The sequence below is a fragment of the Trachemys scripta genome, chromosome 13 (genome assembly GCF_013100865.1).
Source record: "Trachemys scripta elegans isolate TJP31775 chromosome 13, CAS_Tse_1.0, whole genome shotgun sequence".
NCBI classification, from domain to species: Eukaryota; Metazoa; Chordata; order Testudines; family Emydidae; genus Trachemys; species Trachemys scripta.
In genome coordinates, this window is record NC_048310.1 from 7,423,516 (window position 1) to 7,443,506 (window position 19,991).

Consider the following 19,991-nt stretch of genomic DNA (forward strand, 5'->3'; position numbering starts at 1 on the left):
GCTTCTCTCTCTCCTTGTCCATGTTCCTCTGGCTGCGGGTGCTGCTCCTGCGCCAAATGCCCAGTGCGGAGGTGGAATCAGTATCGCAGTCACTGGAACTAACATCCGGCACGAGCTGAGCGGTGTTTGGGAGCCCGGTGTTGTTATGGCATTGAGGGTTCTTCTTCCTGTGCATGATTGTCATTAGTGCTACTGTGAGTTATGTATATGCAGAGAGAGGGGAGCGTGTTTCTCAGTGTATCGCGGGTGCTCCAGATGTCGTCTGGCAGCTCACGGCTGCTTTGAACCCCTTGGTGCTCAGTGTCTTACCACAAATGCCCAAGGGGGGACAAACTCTGGTGTGTCCTTGTTGAGATGTCAGCTGGCTCTTTCAGTAGTGCTTGGCTATTGGGCCGATGGGAGCCATGATAGATAAATATTGAAACCTGGGTCTGCGGTGCATGCTTTCTCTAGCTGCAGTAGAAGGGGAATCCGGCTGTTCTAAACATCTCTCCTTTATTATTAGAGGGTCCCTGTTCCTGTGTTCTCGGCCAGGAAACGCACCCATTCTAAGGCCCGTGTTATCAGCTCAGCACAGCGTGAAGGGTCATGGCAGTGCTGCGCGATTGAGTTTACTTCATTTCAAAGTTTGTGAGCTCAGGTTAAAACGGACTCGTGAGGCTCAAAGATTCCCCCTGTTAGGAACCCGGGCTCCTCTGATTCTGCTGAGCTTGGAGCTTTTCAAATAAGAAATCAATGTCCAGTGACAGCTTTTTTTTTTTTTTTCATGACTGGAGCCAGCTTCTTTTCATTGCTGAGTTTCTCTGACTCGCCGTTCCTGTCCCGCTGCCCGCGAGGGAATACTGTTAAACTGTCTGGGGGAGTCAGCGAGTGGAGCTGGGCTGATGCGGCCTCGTAGCACAGTGAGGCGGTGATTAGTTGGTCCCAAAGGACTAAAGGAAATAGATGGGTAACCTAATAGGAGACCCTGAGCAATGTGGGGGCTGGAGAGTGAGGGACTTGGTGAATGCGGTGGAGAGGGGAAATGGCATTCGTAAAATATCCGGTCGGTTGCTGGAAAGAGTTTTCCTCTAGAACAGTGGTTCTCAACCAGGGGTACCCGTACCCCTGGGAGTACGCAGAGGTCTTCTGGGGGCACATCAACTCATCTAGATATTTGCCTAGTTTTACAACAGGCTACCTAACAAGCACTAGTGAAGTCAACGCAAACTGAAATTTCCTACAATGACTTGTTTATACGGCTCTATATACTAGATCAGCAGTTCTCAAACTGTGGGCGAGTTGGTTTTAATGGGGTCGCCAGGGCCTGTGTTAGACTCGCTGGGGCCCAGGGCAGAAAGCCAAAGCCCGAGCCCCACCGCTCAGGGCTGAAGCTGAAGCCCAAGTTTTTAAGTGAGGTGGAACTTGAGGGTCCGCAAGACAAATCAGACTCCTGAAAGGGGCACAGTCGTCTGGAATGGTTGAGAACCACTGCTCTAGATCTCAGACCAGTGACGTCCCGAGTGACTGGTCCCCCTCTGACTGTCCTTGCAGCAGCCAAGAGAATCTCTCTGCTCTCTAGCTATGAGGATGCCAAACCCCTCAGCAGTCTGTCTTGCACCACCTGTTGGTTCAGGAGATGCTGGCCATCATGCACACGCTGTTGGCTTTAAAGCGAAGGATGCATCCTGGAGAGACGGAGATGCTGACACAGGGGATTTGCCTTGTAAAGCCTTGTGGTGTTGGTTTAGTCTCTATGTGGCTAAAACCTGGTGTCTTTGTAACCTTTCTAGGAGTAAGTACTTGAGGCGCTTGTAGCTAAAGCCATGCAGCCGCCTTTGCGGTAGGGAGCAGCCTAGATTTAGATATCCTGGGATCCCTTAAAAGAGCCATTTCTAGAAACCTCCTGTTTCTCTTGTAGGTAAAGCCCAGGCGCTGCCCTCAGAGGCTAAGGAGAAGCCCATGGGGAGCATCGACTCGTACCTGAAGTCGGCAAACAGCTGGCTGGCTGAGAAGAAAGACATTGCCGAGCGACTCTTGAAGAACACGTCAGCGAAGACTGAGAATGTGAAGGGCTTCTTCGGGGGGCTGGAAACCAAGCTCAAGGGACCCACGGGCAAGAAAAGCGAGTGAGTATTGCTCCAGCAGTGCTCTGACGCTCTGTGTAGGGGACGCGTGCTGTGGGCTAGACAAACGGGTTGTGCCCTTCATCCCTCAGCGCGTGCTATCTGGGGTAGAACAGGCGACCTCCTGCTCTGAAAGCAGGTGCCTCTACTCAGGTGGCTAAAGAAGGGCCTCCGTTACCTGTCAGGGCTTTATCTCCCTTATAACACGTGCACCCAGCTCTGCAGTCACTAGAGTGTGAGACAGACACATGGATAGGTATGTTTCCATCCAGCACAAGGCCCCTAGATCTGAGAGCTAATTCAGGCTCTCCAGTTGTAGCTCTTAGCATTACATGGGCTTCCTAGCGAGGCCTACATGTCTGTCCCTATCTGTGCTGAGACAGGTGGTCACCGGAGCTGGATTTCTTTGGGCGTAGAGCAGTGGTTCCCAAACTGCTCCGTGGACCATCAGCAGCCCAGAGAGAACGTGCCGATGTGCGGCAGAGATTTGGCAGGCCACATGCCACTGGTTGCTGCGCCTCATTTCCAGGCTGTAAAGTTCATGAAACTACAAATGCACTAAACGCCAGGAAGGCGATGTTTGACCACCAATGGGAGCCGGAGGGAAGGTGGCCCGTATGATCACAAATGGGCGTGCAGGTGTCCCCAAGACACCCTCTCCATTTAGATGTGGCTCCCTCAGTGAGAGTGTGAGAACGCCCACTGCAGAGAGAAGGGTAACAACCTTCCAGAGGCTTTCCAACTGAGCGCCCCAACTCTGCAAGGGTGGTGATTCCAGAGCTGGAATGTTCACTAATGGTTAGTCATGGGACTGGAAGTTGGGAGAGCTGGATTGCACTTCCTGGGTGACCTTGAGCAGATCAGCCAGCCTCCCTGTGCCTTGGTTTCCCTATCTGCAGAATGGGGATAATATGCTTGCCCACTTCTGAGAGGAAAGTGTGGCTGCAAAGCACCGGAGACATTATGGGGAAATAGTCTGTGTGGGCATGAAGTTATTGGGTGAAACTCTCCCAAGGGCTCCAATGTACGTTGGCCATGGCTAGCACCTCGGTCAGCCTCTTGTGTCTCACCACTGCGTCTCGCCCCAAGGGCTGGATGGGGGAGGTGGATGCCAGCAGGCTGAATGGCTTAATTATGTGGGCTGATAGGAGGGGGATCTGGCTGCTGTTTCTGAGAGGGAGGAGCTGACTGGCACGGTTTCTTTGCTGTAGGGAAGGGGAAGACAAACCGAAGGAGAAGCTGCAGAAGACAGGTAAGCAGTGCGGCCGCAAATCAATGGCTTTAGCAAAGGGATCCCCAGGACCTTAGGGTGGGGTTCAGGGGGCAGACACGGTGTGAAATGCCCCGGCACAGCCAGCATCATGTCAAGTGACCGGGAGAGTGAAATCGCCATAGGGAATGACTGACAACTTCTCAGTGCGGTTTGCAGGGGCACCTAAGGAAGCTGCAGTGAAACCAGAGGACGTTTTTCCAATCCATTGTTCAGAGCAGTAGCATCTCCCGTTCCATAGCAGCATCCCGTGGATGCTGAATGTAACCTGCACGCACGCAGTGTGGTGCTTTGTGGTGTGGTGTTGTCGCCCTTCCCTGTATAGAGGTTTGTGTCGGCTCCTGCCTCTGAGCTAATGGACCAGCTCCTCTAGTTCAAGCAGCAGCCTGAGGAGGAAAAACAAAGCAGCGCTGCTTTTCTCTCCGCCCACTAGGGATGGTCGGAGTTGATTTTTTTTCCCTCGATACCTCGGGGTGACTGCTTGGGTGGGGGGGTGAGTGGCTTAGCAGTGCCAAGTTTGTGTTCGTACAGATCAGCCTCCTCACAGCCTTGGTGTGCAACTCTGCTTCCCGACAGTTTCCTTGTACAGCCCCGAGGAGGAGGAGGAGGAGAAGAAGGGAGAGAAGATCTATTTATATATGCACCTGAAGCAGCAGCCTATCTGGTAAAGACTGGTTATCCGCCTTCCGCTGCAGCCCCCGGGGCCCAGCTGTGCCTGGTACCTCTGAGTCAGCTGGCATTAGCATCCACTTGCCCAGCACCAGCAGTATGAGGGGGAACCCCGGCCCTGAGCGACTCAGAGAGCAGTGCCCAGAGCTGGTCCTGCCATGCTGGCCGAGTGACGTGCTGCCGTTCCCCATAACTCAGCCATGTGCCTAATCCAAGTATTCTACTCTTTGCACATGCAGAGTTGACTCTGCCTTCCCCTTGCCCACCCCCACCCCCCAAACGATGAGATCTATCAACGCAGCCACTGATCAAAACCCCCCAAAATCAGGAATTAACAACTCAGTAAAGCTGACTTCTCTTTGCTGCATGCTGTGTGCACAGAAGCCAAAGGCTGGATCTGTGGGGAGGGCCCTTTGGCAGGACCCCGTGTACGTGCACAAGTGCCCCGCAGTCGCTCGGAGGTGCTGCTGGGGTGGCGGCCATGCTCTCCTGTGCAACGCGCCGTCTCCAATGCCTTCTCCCTGTTTTGCAGGCACACCCTGAGATTTTGGAACGCAGCCTTTTTTGATGCTGTCCATTGCGAGAGGAGGAAGAGATCTCCCACCACCAGGTAGGGCGTGAACTGAAATCCTGGCTGCCCTTGGCAAGGGAGGGCTGGAAGGCAAGGGGAAAACAGCCCATGTTTCACCCTCAAACTCCTCAGCCCCACCAACAGTGGAGATGACAGGTTAGACCCTTCCCACTGCAGCAGTTTGCTGAGAAATCCACCCAGCTGAAAGCTGTTTAAATCCTGCTGCACTGCGAAGGCAATTGCCACGGCTAATTCTAGAACTAACTGCATGAAGGTCCGAGAGCTTGGAATCCCGGGTGGAGCGTTATGGGGGAGGAGTACGGTGAATGGAGCCTGTCCCCTCCTCCAGGCCTTCTTTCTGGAGGCCCTTTCTCTGCATTGGGTACAGTGCATAGTGAGGCTGCCTCTATTGCATAGTAGCTGTTGGAAAGGGCTGGTCCTTGCAGTGCAGCCCCGCCCATTAGAACTTGCAGGGGTGGGGATCAGCGCTTCTCAGAGGTTGCAATTTCATAGGAGAGCATCTAAGGCAGCTTCTATTCGATCACAGAAAGTTGTGGTCAAATAACATTGAGGGGCTTGGTTACCATAGGCTTAGAGGGGTTCAGCTGTGCAGTTCCCATCGATGTTATAGAGGCCGTGTGCCTTTGGGGCAGGAGAAATCCACTGAAATCATCTCTCCAAAATAGCTACGTTTGTATAGCAAATAGATGATGATCAGTCTCTTTTTACCTATCTGCCAAGACCTGAACCCAAGGTCCTGCTTTGGTCCTGCCGCTATTGACCTGATCTACCAAAACAGAAGCAGATTGCAGGGAAATGCTCTGGCTTGGGTGTTTGATTACAGGGCTGCTATGGAAGTAGAACCCTGAGCTTGGGTCTAGGCAGCTAAGCAAAGGAAAGAATACATTTTCCAGTGTTCTTTTTGAATATAGAGACACGTGTCATTTAAGTCTAGACATTTATCTTGTTGAGGATTTGGGATCTCAAAGATTTTCTTGTTTTTAGTTGCTTTTAAAGGGACACAGTCGCAGAGCTTGGGTCAAAAATCTAGTAGGGGTTTTTTGTCTGTTTTATTTATTTTTTTTAAATGCAAGTCATACGAGAGCTGTGTTAATAGAGACCTTGCAGGGAAATGATAAAATTATATGGGAGGTTTCATTGTTAGGATTGCAAAATCCTCTGTAGTGTTGTGAAAGGGTGGCGGCAGCATGGTACAGGCAGAGGAGAAGTAGAAATTAGATGGACTCAAAAGAGAAGTGAAATTGACCTTTCAAGTTACTGAATTAAATGTTGAAATAAGCTTCATAAGTGGTGAGGAATCAATTTGGGTTTTAAAATTCTCTCTGACTTAGTATTCTGAAATGTTGCTTATAACAGAGGGTGGGTCACTTACTTTAAAAGAAATTGTTTTTAACCTGACAGTGTCCCTTTAAGAAAGATAGCATGGCGATGTGCATAAGGCACTGGATTGGGAGTCAGGAGACCTGGCTTCTGTTCCTGCTCTTCCACTGACTCAGTGTGTGACCTTGGGCGAATCAGCTCTTTGCCACAGTTTCCATACCTGTGAAATGGGGACAATGCTTCCTTACCTTTGTAGAGTGCTTTGAGATCTGTGGTTGAAAAATGCCAAAATCTAGGACTCAGCTACTTACCAGATATGAAGTGCCCTGATGGACCGGAAAAGACTGGCATGTTTTCAGTATTTTTTAAACACAAACCAATGAAAGATCCTACTGAACATTAATACAACTTGCATTTATGAAGCATGAAATTAGCAGGAGCAAATGTCCCGCAAGGTCATGTGCCTTTGGCAGCTGCTCTGTGATGAGAATGCCTTTCTGAGCTAACCGGATGGCTGATTTTCCTTGTCTGCAAAAACAAAACACATTTGTAATAAATAGGTTTTCTCAGCTGTGGCCAGGATATGGCAAATATTGCCGAGATTTTGAAAAGCTGCAATGTCTCGTGGCACCGTTGGGAAGGTAGGAAAGGGCAGCTGCATAACGTGAGCCTGGGCACAGCTTGTTGAATGAAAATATCAAGAGCAGATTTAAAATGAGTAGCGTCCTGCAACTCGCTTTGGGACACTGTGAAAATATCAGGTTCAGTGGCTTACCTTTTAGCTTTAATTAAAGGACAGTCCTAAATCCACAGAAAGCATCGCTGTGGTTTGTTTTAGCAGCTCCAAGGAAGGCCAGGGGAAGCCCTCTAGGCTCAGAGTAACATTCTGCGCTGGTTTGAACTCTTCCATATCAATATCCCTTCATTCAGACCTGGCACCCAGCGGGTGATTGGCCATGGTATAGTCAGGTTCGTGCTGGCTCGGGGGGAGGAGGGAGGCGCTCGGGAATCTAAGCCTCAGGCTGGAAATTCCAAGATTCCCCCTGGAACTGCAGTTTCAAATCTTGTTTCAGCTCCTCATCCTTCCATGGCATGTGTACAGTGAGTACTATGCCCATTGGGGGTGAAACCATACCCCCTGTGGCCACGCCCCACAGGCAGGATGCTAATTCATGGGACAGGAATGGTTTGTCCTACTGTCTTAGCCTAAATGGCCCCTACTGGCACATCTCCCCGCTCTGTTATGGAGCATGCAGTGCCCACCCCAGAACTGGGTGCATTTCTCTGGTGCACGTGTGTAGTTTGCGGAGCGTTTCCCCTTCCTGAGGAATGAAGGGCTCAGTCTGCTGTAGAAGTCAAATGTTAAGAAATGGACTCAGTATTTTAGTGCCTGACCTTAGTCAGAAGGCAACTGCGAGGTGGGCCATAAACTCTGCTCCCAGTCAGTCAGTGCCGGGGTACTGTGGGGTGTTTCCATGTGTGCTGTCACTGGTACCTAGAGACAGACAGACAGACAGACAGACACACACACACACACACACACACACACACACACACACACACACACACACACACACACANCACACACACACACACACACACACACACACACACACACACACACACACGCCCTTGCCGCCCTTCTGGTTTGGCTGTTGTGGGGAGGGATACAAGTTGCACTCTTGGTATGTATTGCACCAAGGCTTTTTGTGGCATCATTAGGCCTCAGACTGGGCCAATTCCTGCTACAGATTTGTAGCGTTGTTAACGCTTCCATCTCCCTCCCCATGCACGCAGCTCTGACGAAGGATCTCCAGGGTTTCAGCAGCTTTGCAGGAATATGTGCATCATTCAGAGACTCCGCCGGAGTATGTGAAAGCAGGGTAAATTGCCGACTCGGGATAAGGCAAGAATGACTTTGCCCGGTCTGTGGTATCACTTAGAGACTGTTCAAGACATAAGTGATAGCGTGGAGGCCCTTTTTCTAGTACTTAAGCCAAAATTGAGCCCTGAAGTATGCAGGTGCGGTACTCAATGGGAATGCATTACACCTGCTTACACCAGAGGTGCATTTGACACTCATTCCTGTTTGTAGACAGGAATCCAGAGGTAATGGATTGAATCTTGAGTCTAAAGCTCCTTGGAAACTCTTCTCTGCTGTGCTTGGTCGTCCTAATTTGTCCCCATAGTTTTTTTTAAAGTGGTCGCTTCTCTGCAGTCCTTGTTAATTTGCCCCCAGTAGAGAGGTCATCCCCCTATTGGAATTAACTTAGTCACCATTTGGGAGACCCAGCTCTTCATTCTCACTGCTCCGCAAATGTTATGCTAAACTCTGCTACCAAAACTTTGCTGTAAAGGAACCTTCTAGTGTTACCCACATCTCCTGGGGGCTGAGATTCCCCTGGTGAACGTGGTGTCTGACATAAGCAGCTTTGGTATGCTGTTAACATACCCCATGGTTATAGTTATGAGCAGTAGTTTTGTCACTGAAAACTTCAAGATAAGTCCTAGGCTGATGACAGTAATCAAAAGAAAATTCCCAAATCAGACAGACAGCAGGATAAAGTTATTTCCGCTCCATTAGCGACTGAGGAGGATGCTAAACATCATCTCATAGTCATAAACATATTTCAATCGGCAGGTCCAGATAACTTCACCCAAGAGTCCTAAAAGAGTTGGCTGAGGAGATTTCTGGCCTGTTGAAGATGTTAGATTTTTAATAAACACTGTAATATCAGGGAAATTCCAAAAGATGGAGAGAATGCTAATGTTGTGTCAGTATTCAAAAAGGGCAAGCACGAAGACCCAGGTCAGGCCAATTAACCTGGTATCAGTCAGAGACAAAATAATGTAAAAGTTGATATGGAATTGAATTAAAAGATAGGAATATAATTAATGCCAGTCAGCATGATTTCATGGGAAATAGATCTTGTCAAACAAACCTGATTTCATTCGTTGATGAGATTACAAGTTTGGTTGATAAAGATAACCGCATAGATGATAATACATTTAGGCTTTTGTAAGGCGTTTGATGTAGTACTACATGATATTCTGATTAATAAATTATCACTATGCAATAACAATGGAGCACAAATGAAATAGATTAAGAACTGACTGACAGATCTCATAAACCAGCTGTCAGTGAGGACTCATTGAGAAGGTGTGTTTCTAGTGGCGTTCCTCAGGCAGCGGTACTAGGCCTGATACTATTCAATATTTTTATCAATGATCTAGCAATAAATATCAAATCACTGCTGATAAAATGTGCAGATGACAGAAAGATTAGCAGAGATAAATACGGATGAGGAGAGGGCAGTTATACAGAGAGATCTGGATCAGTCGGTAAACTGGGCCCATTCAAACCAAATGTGTGTTAATACAGCCAAATGCAAAGTCTAGGAACAAGGGATACAGGCCAGACCTGCGGAATGGGGGAATGTATCCCGGAAAGCAGTGACTCAGAAAAGGATTTCTGGGTCAGAGTGGATAAGCCACTGAACATGAGTTCCCAGTGCTCGGCAAAAAGGGCTGCTGCTATCCATGGGTGTATAAACGGGAGTAGAGAGTACCTGTGGGGATGTGATTTTTCTCTCTCAATCTGGCACTGATGAGACCGATACTGGAATGCTGCACACAATCATGATTGCATTTTAAAAAGGATGTTGAAAAAATTGGAGACGGTGCAGAAAACAGTCTCATAAAGAATCAACGGCTAAAGAAAATGCCTTGCGGTAAGACTTAGAGATCAGTCTGTCTACTGATCACAAAGAAGATTGAGATGACTTGATTACAGTGTATAAATGCCTTCCTGGGTGCCACAGGGCTCTTTAATCCAGTAGAGAAAGGCCTAATGGCTGGACGCTGCAGCCTGACAAATTCAAAATGGAAATTAGGCACACATTTTTAACAGATTTACCATGGGAACAAACTACCGAGGGAAGTGATGATTACTGCATCTCTGGGTGTCTTCCAGTGAAAGTGGAAACCTTTCCAGAGGGTAAACTTGAGCCAAATGCAAGTTGTTTGGTTGAACATAAGAGTAACTGGGTGAAATTGAATAGCCTGCAATATGCGCAGATCAGGCTAGATGATCAAATGGTCCTGTCTGGCCTTAAAATCTATGAATCAATGAATATAGTTAAAATATAAAGCTGACAAGCTGGGTTTTCTTCCTTTTGAAAAGAAAAGGATCCATTTTATATCCAAAGCCCCCAACAGGTGAACTCATGCAGCAGACTGAGCATGGCACGTGAGTTTCTTGTCTTGGAAAAGAATTTTGTGTGTTCCTAAATTGGATCCCGTTCTCTATCCAGGCTCTGCTGTAGTTGACCGTGAACATGCTGCAGATGTGCAGTTGGCTGATCAACGCCTCGCAAAAACAAGTGGTTGCCAGGATCACATTGCACATGACCACAGTTTCCAAAATTTAGCAAGCAAACTGCTGAGACACCTTGGTCCTGGCAGAGCTCTGAGACAGCCAGATCTGCTGATCACAGCCCTTCAGACAGGGACGGCACAGTCTCTTGCAGGGCCGGCTCCAGGCACCAGCTTCTCAAGCAGGTGCTTGGGGCGGCCGCTCCGGAGAGGGGCGGCATGTCCAGGTATTCGGTGGCAATTCAGCGGACGGTCCCTCACTCCGCCTGGGAGTGAAGGACCTCCCGCCGAATTGCTGCCGCCGATCGCGGCTTTTTTGTTTGTTTTTTTTGTTTTGGCTGCTTGGGGCGGCCAAAACCCTGGAGCTGGCCCTGGTCTCTGCAAATAAAATAAAACCACTGCAAGTCGTTTTAAGTTAGAAATCAGGGGGCGAAGCAACAGGCTTGGTTCCAGCTCTGCCTGCTCCATGTGGGTGCAAGGTAAGGCGCCATGCAGACATGGCGCTCACTGCTTCATAGAGAGGAATGAGATGAAAATCGGGTTCATACCTGCAAGAAGAGATTCACCAGCAGCTTCTTATCATAGCAGCCAGTGATAAATACCAGTTCTAGGAACCTGCAGTGTCTTCCAGCTGTGATCATTAATGCAGGAGCATGTATGTATTTAAGGGTTTCTCCTACGGGATTAATGCCTCCAACTTCTCACGTGCAATGGATTGCAAAGGGGATTGTGACACTGATGCTGCAGCTTCCTTTCATATAATGGTGATGGAGTATTGAATCTGAGCAATCAAAGCAGGCCCTGGCCTTCTGTCCTTTTCCCCAGAGCTACAGAGGGGCTTCGTGCAAAAGTCGCATGCAGATGTAAACCCCTTCCGGATTTACAGCCCTTCTGGCCTGTGGTGTGGGGGTCTGTTTCTAAAGATCTCTGTGCTTTAAAGATCATAGCTGCATTTCTGTAGGCACCACGAGGTTCATTTTATAACACCTTGGGCTCTTCATTCTCAAAGCATTTTACAAACATTAATCTTTGCAGCTCCCTGGAGGCAGGCAAGCATTCTCATCCCCGTGGTACAGATGGGGTGACTGAGATGGAAGGAAGTGAGTGTGTTGGGGACAGGATTAGAACCTGCAAGCTCCTGGCTCCCAGTCCAGTGCTCAGACCAAGTCTCTCACCATATTGTATAGCTCCTTGTATGGTCTCCAGTGCATTAGCATGAAAAGGGCTTAAACTAGTCCATTGCATTCCTTGGTAGCAACAGTTTCAGTGCCTCGGTTAGGGTTTGGCTTGGCAAAGAGAAGCCGCTATCCTGATGTCGTTCATTTTCTCAGCATTGGTTTAGAATGGGTTCTGGTCTCCTGGTTACTCGCTAGGGTTTGGCCTACACTGAAGTCCTGACTGAGGTATGTCTCTACATGGAGCTGGGGTTGCAATTCTCAGCTTGAGATAAACACACGCTAGCTCTCACCAAGCTACCATGCTAAAAATAGAAGGTAGCCATGGCAGTGTGAGCAGCGGGACGGGTTAGCCACTGCAAGTACATGCCCGTCAGAGACCCTAGGTACATACTCAAGCCGGCTAGCTCATCCCGCAGCTCGTGCTGCTGCAGCTTCACTCATCCGGGAATCACGCCTCCAGCTCCAAGTGTAGACGTACCCCGCGGCAGACTCTCGTTGAAGCTGATGGGAGTTTGAGTTAAGGACCTTGACCTTTGGCCCTCGGGGATTAAAGGTGATGAGAAACTCATCTTCTGTCCAAAGACTGGTCCCTTTCAGTGTTCGACTCCAACCCTGCTTTATAGATGGGAGTTTCCCATTGAACCGTTCACGTGCTCCTGAGACGCAGTCATTGAGTGTGCCCAGCAGTCACGGACCCCCTCTGACCAGGCTAGAAAGACACACTAGGTCCCTGCAGTGAGACACCTTCCCCTGTCCTTCCTTTTCTTAAAGGCCTCCAGGAGAGAGTCTGCTTTTGTGAACACCTTTTCTTACCGAGCTGGGTTTGTATCTCTCTCTTCGCAGCCCTCTGCAGGAGGAAAATCCCTAAAGCAACAACTGCCTAAAGTCCTTCCCCAGGGTGGCTGGGGGCGTGTAGTAGAAATGTTTGGTTTCATACTTGGTAATTGCTTTGGAAGAACAGGAGAAGAGTTGAGATCACTGGGAAGGCGATTTTCCTGCAAGGGGGAAAGAAAAATAACAAAAATCCTTTTTTCTTCTCTCTGCCTATAATGACTTTCTTTCTTTCATCTGTTCTTCTCTTTTTCTCCATCCATATATCTTGCATGATCTTTAACATGTAACCTTTGTTGACCCTGTTTCTGCTGCCACTCCAGAGGGAACACTGGAGAGGAAGAGGAAAAGAGGTGTGTCTGTCCGCATCATTACTTTGTTGCATTTTTACAGTAGCATTGACTCACTTCAGGTCCAAACTTTGCCACCATGGTAAAATGTCTCGGATGCAGGCTGGGCTCAGAAATACCACCTGCTCAAATGAGAAATGGGCACAAATTCAGATCTGGCTCCACCTTCAGGAAATGGGGATAGTGCTATCGGTGAGACTAGAAGAAAACTGGAAGCAATTATATTCATAATCCTTCGATCTGGTGGATTTTAAAACAAAACTTAATCACAGGCCGCTGCATTGAGGTCTCTCGGTAATGAACTAGCTCCGTGATGGATAGAGCAGTTGATGGTTTGTACTTCTGTTCTCTTGTGCCACTTCACACACTGGCAGCTGTGCGATGCTCCAGTTTCATGGGCAGTTTTTGGACACAAACTGAGTCTCCTAGCATACAGGGGGGAATGTCATTCTATCCTCTCTTCCTTATTTTATTTTTTCCTTTGCTACTGACTCTGTGAAATGGTGTGGTCTGGTGAGCATTGCTTTTTTCGCGTTCAGTTCCTGACTCCTGTGCGGTGCTGAATCAAGGTATATTCAATCCCCTGCCTTAGTGCGTTTCCAACGCTGCTGTTGCTTTAGGTTGTGAAGATGTTTTGCCAGTTTGCAATCTTGCCTTCTTATTTATTTATTTTTCTTTAAATCGTGGCTTATGTTTAAAAAAAAAAAAGTGCCCATGAGGGGAAGCTAGCAGGTTGCGTTGAGAGTTATGTTCTTGAGCTTTACAAGTTCAAGAAACGATCTACTGGGGATCAGAGTCAAGAACAAACTGGAATTTGGGGCTGGGGAAAGATTCTTTGGTTTAAAAAAAAATTTTAGATCTTGATGTCTGATCCTGGAACAAATCATTTTAAGTGACAACAAACAAAGCCTACCTGAAAAAGGACTGTTTGGAGCTCACAGATAAGTTCTTGAAAGCGCAGCTGATGTCTGTTAGGGAAGGAAATCGACTCAATTTGTGTAAGCAGAGCACTGCTCAATTAGTTGCCTGGTGTGAAATTTACTCGTGCACGGGGCCTAGACTAAATGGGACTTAATTGATGCAAGGGCCTTGTACATCTCTGCATGCAGAGGGGGTGAATTTCAACCCTCGTGCATCACAAATCACACTGCTGACCAGAATTGGACGTGTACCTGCTCAAACCTGGAGTTCTCTGTAGTCCAACATCCTGAGCTTGCTGGTGCGTTGCCCTGCTGAGGAGCTAGAATTTTAGAAGCTCATTTTGCAGAAATATCCTTTCCCTAGTACATTGTAAATAATAGTCAAAGCTTTAATCCACGTGCTCGTCTAATAGGGATAGTGAAGAAACAAATTGATCGCTACAGTGGCCTTTTGTGCCAGTATAAAGATCCAGGTATTTAAGTAGAGACATATTTTTTTTCCTTTGCAAACACGTTATTTCTGAATAACAGACCTAGAAGCATCATGAATCTCCCTTGGTCACTTTGATCTTGTTTTCTCTCAGCAAGAATATACGAAGAGAGCAGAAAAACCTAAATACGCTTCCTCTGTAACTGGGACAGTGAGATCTGTAAAGTTCTGCTTCCAGCGTTTAAAGCACCTTGCTGATTTTCTTTCCCCGCCTTGGCAGCCTTCAGATTTAGTGCATATATTGGTTGCTATAGTGAACCTGATCCTGACAGACTTTGTGCTTTTAAACATATGCCTAAACTTTCTAGTATGGCACAGAATTTGGCCACACAGACTCCACTGAAGCAGCTAAATCCCTTGCAGCTTCTAGGTCCAATCTTGCAAAGCTGTCTAACAAAAACTGAACATACGAGGAAGGGCTTGCTGGATTGGGCCCTACATGGGAGCAATCTGAGAGAACTAGGGCTGTTCACCAGTCCCAGCAGGAATTAACACTTGTTCTAGTTAGGGTTACACTATGGAATTTGCTGAGAAGATACCCTAGTGCCACCATCTATTTCCAGTTGAAGCAGCACCTCCAACTCCAGTTAGGTGCAGGCGAGTTAAACATGCAGTGGAAGTTCGTGTGCTGTTCCTTTTATTCTCCTTTTGCCACTCCTCTGTTGTTTCTTCTTCCTGTTCCTTTTTCCTTCCCTTTTCTTTATCCTCTTCTGAACCTTGTACATAACCCCCCACCGGATTTCTGTTCAGTAGAGGGCTGTCTGAAACCCTGACCTCTAGTCTTCCCCATGTGCATGTATTAAATGAGTGTAATGAACATACCTAGAATGACTTGTGTCCTGGCATGATAGTGGCTTTGTGAAAGACCCCCTAGTAAAACATCTGTATGGGGAGCCCCACAATCTCCTCCGGTTTTAGTTTTGATTGCACACAGTAACCTTTCATGGGCAATATGTGAGAGGGAGCGTACAAAAAAGTTGCTGGCTATGACCGAAATTACAATAGGCTGATTTAGTTTCATGGTCAAACATGCATCTAGCTCCTGGGAATAATGTAGTGTTCACTGATAATGAAATGCTCGGCAAGAACACAAATGCTGTGTGTATTCTAGGTGATTGCATCTGTCAATCCACTCGGTTTTTCTCAGTGCTCCTCACTAATGAGAGGAGGGAGTGGATGCAGACTTGTTGGGTAAAGAGCTCAAAATACAGTCCAAAAGGTGCTGAGCTGCCGGTGCTGTTGGGGATCATCTGCCACGGCGCTTGCACTTCAGAGTATTAATTATTTCAAGGCTTTTGTCAGTTCCCCCAAATGGGAATTCAACAAACGTAGATCCCGTTTTCAAGGTTTACTATTTTGAAAGTGAAGTTGCAGTGGCAATAAACTTCAGTGACCTTGCTAGACCTCCGGAGGCAAGTTGAGACCGTATCCTCTAGCTCAAAATATTCCTCGGAGAATGCAGGCTGCATGGCTAGCATTGTGTACTGAGCCCTCCATACTCCTCAAGGGGAGGACTGTTGTCTCATTTCAAACTCCCTCGAATCAAACTCCGTTGATTCGTCAGCTCCCAGTCCACAAAGCCTGTCGGACCTCGCTCACAATGGCCCGGTGTGACACGCCATGGAGCCTAATCTGGAGCACAGCATAGTAATTAAGGTAGTTGCCTGAGTCGTGTGACTGCAGCCCATGGAAAAGGAGGCATAACCGACGCCTTTTCCCTTGGTTTTTTGTTATCCAGGAGTCCAGATCTCTCTGCATCTTATTTTTTAGGAGGTGGGGTGAACCTTGACTGAGTCCTGGTCTAAGCCCATGTCTCTGCTACAGCAGCACAGCCATGGCATGGGAGCTGTGCCGCTAGAGTGTAGACACTTCCCACGTCCATGGTAGTGTTTTTTTCCCCTCCGCGAGAGGTGGTAGCTACATCGACCCAGCTGCGTCAGCAGCGGGGGTTAAGGCAAACTAGCTTTGATGCACAGGACGTGAAATTTTTCACAGCCCCGAGCGAGGTAGCTGGGTGGATCTAATTTTTAGAAGCCGACCAGGCCTAAACACAGATGTTACACTCCTTTAAATAAATCCATTAAGCCCCTCCATCGCCTTTAGTTAAACTAGCGCAGGCTGATATGTAAACTGAGCCTGAGACGTGGGTGAATACTTTACCTTCATGCTACTGCCTTCAGGGACTGCTGCTTCCAGACGGCGAACCCCCAGCACCCACCCCCAGTAACTGGCATTAAAGGCAGATTTCAGAGCTGCGTGTGGAAGGCACATGCTGATGTGTCCCTGCTGTCAAGCTCTCCCTTTTGTCATCGGCGTAGGGACTCGTTTTCGTGTACAGTAAAGCAAGGCACTGCAGATTTCCCTCACCACTGCAGTGTCTGCCAGCTCCAGCCTAGGGACGGCTCAGCCGTTTGCCCAGAAGAGAGAGAGCAGGGCATGGAGGCAGGTGTTCTGCACCTGTTCTCTCCTCCAGGCTGCCTTGATATATTCTTCATCAGCTCCACAGTTCCTACAAGCCTGCTGCTGGGTCTTGGCAGCCAGCAGGGTTTGGATGGATGTGAAGGTGGGGAGGGGAGGCTGCACGGGGACTTCCTGCTACAAGATCTGTTCCTGTGGTTGCAGGGAGAAGTGGTGTCACATGACCCAGGAGGAGCGTGACGACAGCCTACGGTTTAACGAGAACATCACTTTCGGGCAGCTTGGGTAAGGCACGCGCTAATTGACTGATAACGCCTGCGTCTGGGTGGCCAGAAGGAGCCTGTCCGTTGTCGTGATGGACAAAATCTCAATAAAAAGAGATGGGGACAGAGCAGTGAAGCTTGGCTCGGGGCCCGAGCATTCAGATTTAGGGCTTTGGGTCAGGTCTCTCTCTGATAACGAAGGACAGAAATTCAGTCTGTCTGAGGGGACGAACAGACTGACGCCAAAGCAAAGGGGTTGTTGGGCCGTTGGCATTTCCTTCCTTGATTAAACAGCTTCGGTGGTGGAGCCGAACACTGTCCTGGAAATGCTGTCACTCCTGTATTGAGATTGTCCATTCATGGAAAACGCTGTAGTGGGTTTTTTTTAATCTATATAAAGATTCTCAGAACCAGCATTCTAGTGTCCAGGGTTTTCCAGCCCCTCTTCCTCATGCCTATCCCCTCCTAAGAGCAAACACAAGGATTCTCCCGCCTTGATAGGAAGAAATCCACTAAGTTCCTCTCGCCCATGGCTTGGACTGGGATTGGAAGAACCCTCCCCTTTGCCCCACTCTTGTCAGGTGGGGGCTGAAATGGGGTTACCTTGATGGCTGCAGCGGGTGTGGGGAAGGGGGAGAGTTCAACGGACACCCCCAGATTGGCGGGGAAGGTGAGAGGCTCTTTGCAGCCGCCAGGGGGTGTACGCTGAACTCTAGAGCCGGGGGCTTCACCTGTTCCAGACCAGGACCCCTGCCCCATGTAGCAATATGGGAAGGGCGGGGTATGCCCAACACACACACACCCGACGCCTGTTCCAACCCCCGAACTGTAAGGGAGGCCCGATCCCAACACCGCTGCCTTTTGGGGCGCTCCAGAGCCGAGCGCTGCGGTTAGGCCCGGCCCTACTGGCTAGTTAGTGAAGTGGGAGGGGGGAGTGGTGTGGTCCAGCCTGGGTTTCTCGTGAGAGACTCTCGGCAATGCCCGTGCCATGTGTCTCTCCTCTTCCCCAGCACCTTCACTCACAACATGTTGGCGTTCGGCCTGAGCAAGAAGCTCTGCAACGACTTCCTGAAGAAGCAGGCCGTGATTGGCAACCTGGATGAAGGTAGGGCAAGCGCGGAGGCTGTGCGCTGGAGGGAGGGGAACATGGCTGGTGGGGAAGAGGTGGGGAAGTAATTGACTTCCAAGCTGGCTTCCATTCCCAGCGTTAGGCGCATGCCAGGAGAATCAAATTGCAATGGCGGAAGAGAGGGCGTATCGGTCAAATACCGTGGGTGTCCTGGGCAAAGAGCACTGGCTCCTCCTAATCTCTGGCAAACTCAGACTATTTCACCGTATTTTCACGGACGCTGTCTGAAATGCCTGGCCTGTTTCTTCATGTACATGTGGGTCAGATTCGGAGTGCAGCGCCATTGGAGCCAATGGGGCCAGACCCCCAGATGGGGTCAATTGCTATAGTGCCAGTGAAGTTAATGGTCCCAGATTCCCTGCTGGTGTGAACTGCTGCAGCTTCATTGGAGTAAATCGGGCCAGATCGCCAGCTGGTGCAAATGGGCACCATGCCGTTGATTTCAATGGGGTTGGATCCCCAGCTGGGGTCAATTCATGTAGCTCAGGGTGATTACAGTGGAGAGATGCCACTTCACAGCAGCTCCCAATCGAGCCGTGTGTACCGTTGGTTTGTTTACAGTTCAAGACTCACTTGGGGAAACTCCCCATCCAGTAGTTTCTAAACCAAATAAAAACCAAAAATGCTGGTACCTTGCTAGTTGTGTCTCTGCCCCCAGAACCCTTAGGACAGCATCTGCCCCACACGCGCGTACCACCGTCCCTCTCCTTTCATCTTAGCAGAACGATAAACCGGGGCCTCACAATCTCATTTTCTCTTTGCATTGCAGAGCAAAACAAGCTGCTTACTGATCACATTGAGCAAATGGCGGCTGAATAGCCGTCTGGCCTGTGTCCGGCGTTTGGAGAGAGGCGGAGAGGCGCGGCAGTGGGTGCGGGTGCGGAGTGGGAGGACGACTCTTCTTCCTCAGAGACCACCCGCAACTGAAGATGGGCTACGTAAAACCACCACAATAAACCTGCATGATTGTCAGCAAACCTTAGAGCTGCGCCGTGCAGCCCGTAGAAATAGGAGCTCAAACAAAACCAACCCTTTTCAGATGCTCCTTCGTCCCTGAGCCCCGTCACATTGTCCGAGTCGAATATTCCAAGAGGTGTTTTTGTCTGTAAAATGGAGTAACTGTGTGTTTGTGGGCTCGGGGAAGGGGCAGGATTGCTGTATCCCAGGCACCCAGGAGGTGCCTTGCACTGGCCATGCTGCTGAAAACTTTGTTTCCTGATGTGACTGCTTCAGTAGCCAACAGCTGATGAGGTCAAGAGATGCTGTAGGCAGGGTGGGGGGTTGGATGTAAAGCGTGGGAATTAAATGGTAGCACTGCGTGCTTGTTACTTTAGAAGGTTGGTACCCAGTGGCTAATCCAGGTGAAAACAGGACTCTAAGCCCCCCCAGCTCAGAGATCAAGAGTTGTACCCTCCTTGTAGTGTGTCGTGCATTGAAAGCTTATCCACAACAGGTGCACCCTGCGTTTTGCTCTGGCAGATTAGCAGCTGCTGCGATAAGAACCAGCCTTGAGATCAGAGCGATCTGTCCCATCATCTGGTTTGACCTACTGTTCTGCAGTGAGATGGGCTGATGCCCTTGCAGTTTGCACAGCCCTTCCAAAGGAAACGTTGATTGCTTCCATTATTGGGGCTAGAGAGGGAGAGAATTCTTTAGTGACAAAATCTGGGCAGATGGGACCGCTCTGGGAAAGGGTAGGAGACTGATTGTGGAGCCGCAGATAGTCTGATTTTTGTGTCAAAGTGCATTTCGTTATCTATCTGAAAACATCCCTCTTGGTCTGGGTGATAGGCATGCAGAAACTCCTGCAGAACTTTCTGCTGCAGTCAGAGCAACGCAGTAACTGGCTAGCCAGCCCCCTCCTTCAATACAAAGATTCTTCCACGGTGACCCTTTGAGAACATTATTGTATCCGCTTCAAGGAAAGCGGGTGAAGTGTGTACATCTCAGTATGAGGGCAAATAAAGGAACTTCCTTAGTACGCTCGATAGACTGTTGGCAGCCTTGTTCAGGGGAATCTGTAGCGGTCCACAGCCGTCAGCTGGAGAGAGGAGGAGAGGGGTTGCTTTGCTTGGGTTCTGT

General features: G+C 49.0%; 1 protein-coding gene and 1 long non-coding RNA gene across 10 annotated transcripts in view; one reads left to right on the forward strand and one right to left on the reverse strand.

Moving 5' to 3' along the window:
* Window positions 1-19,025, forward strand: part of KIAA0513 (KIAA0513 ortholog) — an 82,946-nt gene extending 63,921 nt beyond the window's left edge. For 7 of the 9 annotated variants that reach the window (XM_034788102.1, XM_034788104.1, XM_034788106.1 and 4 more), the window contains 8 exons: window positions 1,901-2,108; window positions 3,317-3,357; window positions 3,952-4,039; window positions 4,577-4,654; window positions 12,663-12,692; window positions 16,722-16,802; window positions 17,791-17,885; window positions 18,679-19,025. In XM_034788102.1, the coding sequence (XP_034643993.1) occupies window positions 1,901-2,108; window positions 3,317-3,357; window positions 3,952-4,039; window positions 4,577-4,654; window positions 12,663-12,692; window positions 16,722-16,802; window positions 17,791-17,885; window positions 18,679-18,728 (671 nt within the window). In that variant the 3' untranslated portion in view covers window positions 18,729-19,025. The other 2 variants (XM_034788109.1, XM_034788110.1) reach the window with 2 other exon arrangements.
* On the reverse strand, window positions 1,470-19,166 carry LOC117886382. The gene is made up of 3 exons (XR_004647950.1): window positions 19,030-19,166; window positions 14,967-14,969; window positions 1,470-1,481 (listed from the first exon to the last, which is right to left on the reverse strand). It is a non-coding gene; the product is annotated as an uncharacterized LOC117886382 (long non-coding RNA).
* Between the last annotated feature and the right edge of the window lie 825 nt (window positions 19,167-19,991).